Source organism: Rattus rattus, chromosome 4 (assembly GCF_011064425.1).
Source record: "Rattus rattus isolate New Zealand chromosome 4, Rrattus_CSIRO_v1, whole genome shotgun sequence".
NCBI lineage: Eukaryota > Metazoa > Chordata > Mammalia > Rodentia > Muridae > Rattus > Rattus rattus.
The window spans coordinates 138,884,991-138,891,190 of NC_046157.1; the positions used below are offsets into that span (position 1 = coordinate 138,884,991).

The following is a 6,200-nucleotide window of genomic DNA, read 5'->3' on the forward strand; positions in this document are numbered from 1 at the left end:
TGGGACTGTGGTTCTCCACCTTCCTAGCACTGCGACCCCTTGATACAGTTCCTCATAGTGTGTGATCCCCAACCATAACATTTTTTCATTGCTAATTCATCACTGTAGGTTTGCTATAAACCATAATGTAAATATGATAGGCACTATATTTGGTCTGTGACCTCAAAGGGGTAGCGACTCACCCATTGAGAACCACTTCTCTGGGCCATGATAAAACATGCCATAAGAAGGGTGTTTGGAAGCTTGTGTTAAAAATACCTATGTCCAGGGTTGGAGGGATGGCTCAGTAGTTAAGAACACTGACTGCTCTTCCTGAGGTCTTTCGTTCAATTCCCAGCAACCACATGGTGGCTCACAACCATCTGTAATGGGATCTGATGCCCTCTTCTGGTGAGTCTGAAGACAGCTACAGTGCACTCATGTACATTAAATAAATAAAAAGAAAAGTAACCATGTCCTTAACAACCTTTAAAAGACCACTACTCATGACCCTGTCTTGTGCTTTGCCGAAAGGACATCTAAAATAAAGGTTTAGAGCCTCAAAACTCGATGATAAACTTTATCCTCCCAGATCTATTCAAAATGTGTGCTTTTGTAAAAGAGACTACAAAAGGCTAATGGCTTTTGAAAGTGTCCTGCTGTGTTTATGCACTGTTTTCAAATGGTTTGAGTTTGAAGACTTTGTCTTAAATCTGTTATTTACCACTTAAATAGTGCATCCCGAATAATGAATTTGAGATTACTTTGTGTCTTATATGTATGTATATACCTGTTGTTATATTTGAAAGAGAGCTGGCAAGATGGCTCAGCTGGGAAAAAGAGTTTGTCACACAAACCTGATGACCAGACTTCAGTCCCCAGGACACACGGCAGGAGAGACCCCCACAACTGAGTTGTCCTCTGCCTGCCATGTGCCCTGTTGCACGCATGTCCCCACAATTAACGTCCATCAGACACAATAATAATGATAATAATAATAATCATCATCATCATCAATAAAAATTTTTGAAAGGATAATGCATATCAAGTTCAAGTCTATTTCTAAAACTAAGCAAGTTGGATACAGAATAAAATATTCAGCAGTTTTTCACCTGTCAGCTGATTTAGTTTTCAGCCTGTCCGTGGGGGTGGGCTTGGAGACCCTCCTCCTAGCTCCTCCTAGGATTCTGCGTCTGTTCCTGGCTTCCTTCGGGTGAAGATGTAGCACTCAGTTCCTCCTGCACCATGCCTGCCTCGATAATAATGCACCCCCACAGTGACACACTTCCTCCAACAAGGCCACACCTTCTAATAGTGCTACTCCCTGGTCCAAGCATATGCAAACCATCACAGGAGGGAAGTTCTCTTTGTCTATAGGGTAAGCCTATCAACATGTCCACATATGTATCTCAAACAGAGGATTGTTCAAGTCCCCTCTCCTCAACTCCACACTCCCAACCGCTAATCCTTCCAAGCTGGCTGTTCACATCCTTCCCTGTCAACATTCAAAATTTTAGTTTTCTTCAGTGACTCAGATGGAAACAAGCCACGCAGAGAAAAGACAGCAGTGGTGGTCACATGTGCCTCATAAAATAAAACTTTATTGTCTTCAAAGTATCACCAAAACACCATGCTCACCCCTCTCAGGCCAGCTCAGTGTGGGTTGACGGTGATGTCAACATTGACCAGAGGTGATGTGGATCAGCATCCGCAGCATCTCCTCCATTGCTCCCTTCGGGTTGACATGGCAAAGGCTTCCATGTTAATATTCATCCCAAAAGGGATAATTGGGGTGAGCAGAAGTACTGAAATGGTGAAGAGATGTCTAGTACAGGCTCAGCGTGTAGAACGAATGACTCCCCTGACCATTATTACAACAGAAGGTTTTCATTTACTACCTATATAATCTGCCTTATTGCCACAAAGTGACTGCATAGTAAATGTTTGTTAGTCATAACAAAATCATCTCACTTTCGTTGCCCTGCTTGGAAGGTAATGGAATGTGGGCATTCAAATGTGCAAACATAATCCTTCCATAAACTACATCACCAGTTTCCTGAAGCAGTAGCTCACCCTCTCCTACTCCAAACCTTCAGTGCAAACAGAATCTGGTTTGTGTACAGCATTTCTACAGATATGATTCAAATATATATGCCTGTGTGTATAGACCAGTGGTTCTCAACCTTCCTACTGCTGTGACCCTTTAATACAGTTCTTCACGTTGTGATGACTCCCAACCATAAAATTATTTTGTTGCTACTTTATAACTATAATTTTGCTACTGTTAGGAGTCATAATGTAAATATCTGATGTGCAACCCTGTGAAAGGGTCATTTGACCCCCAAAGGAGGTGTGATACACAAGTACATAGATGTGTATATATATGTAAGTATGTATAGTTTAGTGCTGGTAATCTCAAATTTATAATTCATTAAGCTTTAACTCACTGTCCATCACATAAAACATTATATTTAATTTAGAAATGAAAAGGACAGAATTATGGGATATACTTCCATGTCAAAGAAGCTCATTACATAGCCTTTAGGTCTTCACACTTGAAAAACATCTCAAGTATAAAGTGATAAAAATATTTTAAATGTTTGGACCCTAATAAATGGGCTACAATAAAATCCACAATGCACATCTACCATATAGGTGTCAGATATAGTGGTTTACATGTTGGTATGAAGTCAGCAATAGTGGCTGACAGGAAGTCTGTGGGATAATAAATATGGAAGCCCATGGGTGGTGATCCAAGTTAACCTTGGTTGCAGGCACCCAAGATCTGTTAATGTAACAGATCTCTGTGCAGAATTTGGGACCAGAGTCCTGAAGGCTCCCGTCTCACACTGACCCCATTACTCAGTATTTAGGCAACTCTTATGAACCATATCAAATTCACCATCAGAAAATGAATTGAGCGATGTATTTTCCAAGGTTACTTACCTACGAGCAGTAGCATATCGGTAATTTTTGTTCAGCCTATCAATAACTGCCATGTCCTCTGCTGGCAACTGGAACTCAAAAACCTGTCACATAAGGAGACAGATTTCAGTATGACAATGTATTTGCCGATCTGAAAAGCACAAGCTAATCAGACTGGATGGTGTGGGGATAAGATAGTTCCATAAGATAATAGCAAGAAAAAGGATTTAAATTAATGATGAAATGCTTCTTAGCCTCTGGGCTAAGATCAAATCAAACTATTAATGAATTCCAAATGAAAGTTGAATGCAGATATATTACTATGTATAATATATTGAAACCATTATTATGATACCACAGGCAAAAATCAGAGCTCAAAAGAGGCTGGAGAAGAAAGAAATCTGTCCTATGCAAAGATCACAGGACAAATTTCAGGCAAGGTCCAGAAAGAGAAATATAACAACCACTCTTTAAAATACCGAGAGAGCAATCGTTTCTATGGATACCCTTGGCCTTGTATATCCAACCAATGAGTGATCAGAACATGAAAAATACCCTTTCTTACGTAATCAGAAAGCTCTCAAATGCCAATGAGACTTTGTTTAAAGATTCAGCTGCTGCCTCAAAAAGGATGTTGCTGTTTAAATTTGTAATGCTTTAAGGATCAAAACGATTTTCACTCATTACGAAACCATCAGAGTGAGTTATGCCAGCATTGGATGGCATCTGTCTCCCCACTGCTTGAGTTTTGCCTGGCTTCTCTTTCCAATGGCCCCTAGAGGATGAAAACAATGACCAGATGGCAGTTTTAAGCCTACACATGAAAAGAGTTTCCAAGTATCCAGTCCTACGCTGTGTGGAATACACCTGTAATCAGCTCTCAGGAGGCTAAAGGCAAAAGACAGCCAGTCTGAGGTTAGCATGGAGTGCATAGAGAGACTACACCTCTATGACAGAGACAGAGGGAGAAATGGAATAAAAGCATCAATTTATTTATTTCATTTTATTTTAAACTTAGATGTTGAAACTGGCTGACTGGACAGGTAACTGTATTTTCTTACTTGAAAATAAAGATCAACCCACAGGGTGGATCAGTGTTTGAATACTCTTCTTTATGAGCCATCAGGGGACATAGAATGTAAGTTTTTAACATGGGCTGACATCACATGGTACAGTTCCTTCATTTCAGGGATTGAATGGCAGGTCTTCGTCTGCGTAAGGCTACAGAGCACACCAATCTTAATCATCTACAGCCATGAACCCAGAATGCTATTGTAGAGAAGAAAATGCTCATGTGTGCACATGAAGCACACATGCCCAGGGAATGCTGGGGAAGATACTCAACTGGGAGCTCACAAAGAGGCCTTCATGGGAGATACTGTTCAGTAGCCATGAAGCCCACAGCCTATCCTTACCCTCATGTTCTCCTTGATCCGCTTCTCACTGAAACTCTTGGTGAGAACCACAATCCCACGCTGTAGTAGATACCGGAGGGAAATTAGGGCCGGAGTTAGTTTGTGCTTTTCCGCCATAGCACAGAGAGTTGGGTCTTCCAAGAGATATGGGGCATTCTCCTCAATCCTGAAGAGAAAGAAATGTTGACTGCTTGAGGTCATGACTTGATGTATTAGGAGGTTTACAGAACAAATAGATGTGCCTCACGCTAGACCCCGGACCCAGGACCCAGGACTCTTAAATATGACCCCTACCCCAGGAAGGCTAGCCTCATCTGGGATATTTTCAGATGTCCATTTCCCTTCCATTTTTGAGCTTGTTGAGTTAATTAAAAAAAAAAAAAGAACCCTCAGAATTGTAAAACTGAAATTATTTTATATGTATCTAATGTATGATTTAGTTTCAATCATTTTTGTTTTTTGTTTTCTCTTTTTTCCTCTTTTTTTTTTTTTTTTTTTGAGACAGGGCTTCCCTGGGTAGCACTGGCTGTCTTAGAACTCACTCTATAGACCAGCCTGGTCTCAAACTCAGAGATTTCCCTGACTCAGCGTCCCTAGTGCTGGGACTGAAAGTGTGCAGCACCACGGTTCAGCTTTGGTTACAATCCTTATTACCAGTCCTTGCATCGCTGGGTGCCTAGAGCACCATAGGCAGCCAGAACGATGTCTTTTGATTTGCAGTAACCCAGGAGCTCGCTCTGGTTCAGATAAGGATGGCATTCCACCTGTAGGCAAGACAGAAAGGTACCAGAGTGTAGAAAACTCCGCCTGACTATGGAAAAGAAGTGTTCATAAGTAAAGGATGCTGAGTTGAAAAGTCTACACTGTGTGAAATCCAAATAGAAAATCCTCCTTTTAAAATAGAGGCCGCAGGGCAGGCAGACTGAAGGCACCCAGAGGCTCACCCACTCACTGCCTGCCTACCTGCTCACCCGCCTGCCCACAGTGTGGCCTGCCCACAGTGTGGCCTGCCCACAGTGTGGCCAATACAAATGTGGAAGTAGGCAGTGGAGAGATGGGAGAGAAAGAGAAATGGAATGGTTTAAGCACTATGAAAGGAGGCAGAACTGTAGCGGTGAGGGTGGAGAGATAGCCAGTGTGTCCTGCCCCCTGAGGCCAGAGTGAGGTCCTGGCACTGCTGCAGCTGAGGACCATGTCTGGGTCCATGGCCATACAGTATCAGGGTCTCACATTACCACCAAAGGCCATGTGGTGCACCTGGTCTGAGTTGCTGCCTGGAACCATGTTGATGTCCACAAGCTGGGCAGAGCTGGTCTCATCCCTCACAGGCTGTGGAAGAGTTGGCTCAGCTCCCCGATAGCTATAGTGCTCCAGAAAGTGGGCCCTGCACCTCACCTGGGTATACAGTAGAGCTGGCCCTGCGGGGTAAGGTGTGGGTGATCTGGTTTGGGATTGCGAGAGTAGGAGAGCTGACTCTGCCCCTTGCCTGCATTTGGTGAGCTAGCCCAGGCAGTCCAAAGAGCTCGCCCCGGTGGTGTTGGTACAGTAGAGCTGGTGGGCTGACCAAGTCAGCTACTACCCAGGCCCGGATCTAGAACTTTGAGCTGGCCAACCTCAACATCTACCCTATGTATGACCTGCTGGGGTGCATAAGGGGCTGGTTCTGCAAAACTGTAGGACCTCATGACACAGAGCAACAACAGGATATCTGAGAAGAGTCCAGGTGAGGATCCAGGATTGATGGTGTAGCAGAAGACTGAGGCCTCGTACCAGACCAATGACTCCTTGCAATGAAAATTTGCAAATCAAGATGTGTGGACGAAATGGTATGTGGGACAGACTGTGACACATCACAGCCTCTACAGGGAGATTTCATTTTGT

At 43.2% G+C, this 6,200-nt stretch overlaps 1 protein-coding gene across 1 annotated transcript in view; it reads right to left on the reverse strand.

Moving 5' to 3' along the window:
* Positions 1-1,741: 1,741 nt before the first annotated feature.
* The window catches only part of LOC116898204 (prostaglandin-E(2) 9-reductase-like), a 12,527-nt gene continuing 8,068 nt past the window's right edge, over positions 1,742-6,200 (reverse strand). The window contains exons 6-9 of the mRNA XM_032899562.1: positions 4,974-5,083; positions 4,320-4,485; positions 2,926-3,008; positions 1,742-1,784 (exon numbers count right to left, since the gene is read on the reverse strand). Coding sequence (XP_032755453.1) covers positions 1,742-1,784; positions 2,926-3,008; positions 4,320-4,485; positions 4,974-5,083 — 402 coding nt within the window. The remainder of the gene's footprint in view (positions 1,785-2,925; positions 3,009-4,319; positions 4,486-4,973; positions 5,084-6,200) is intronic.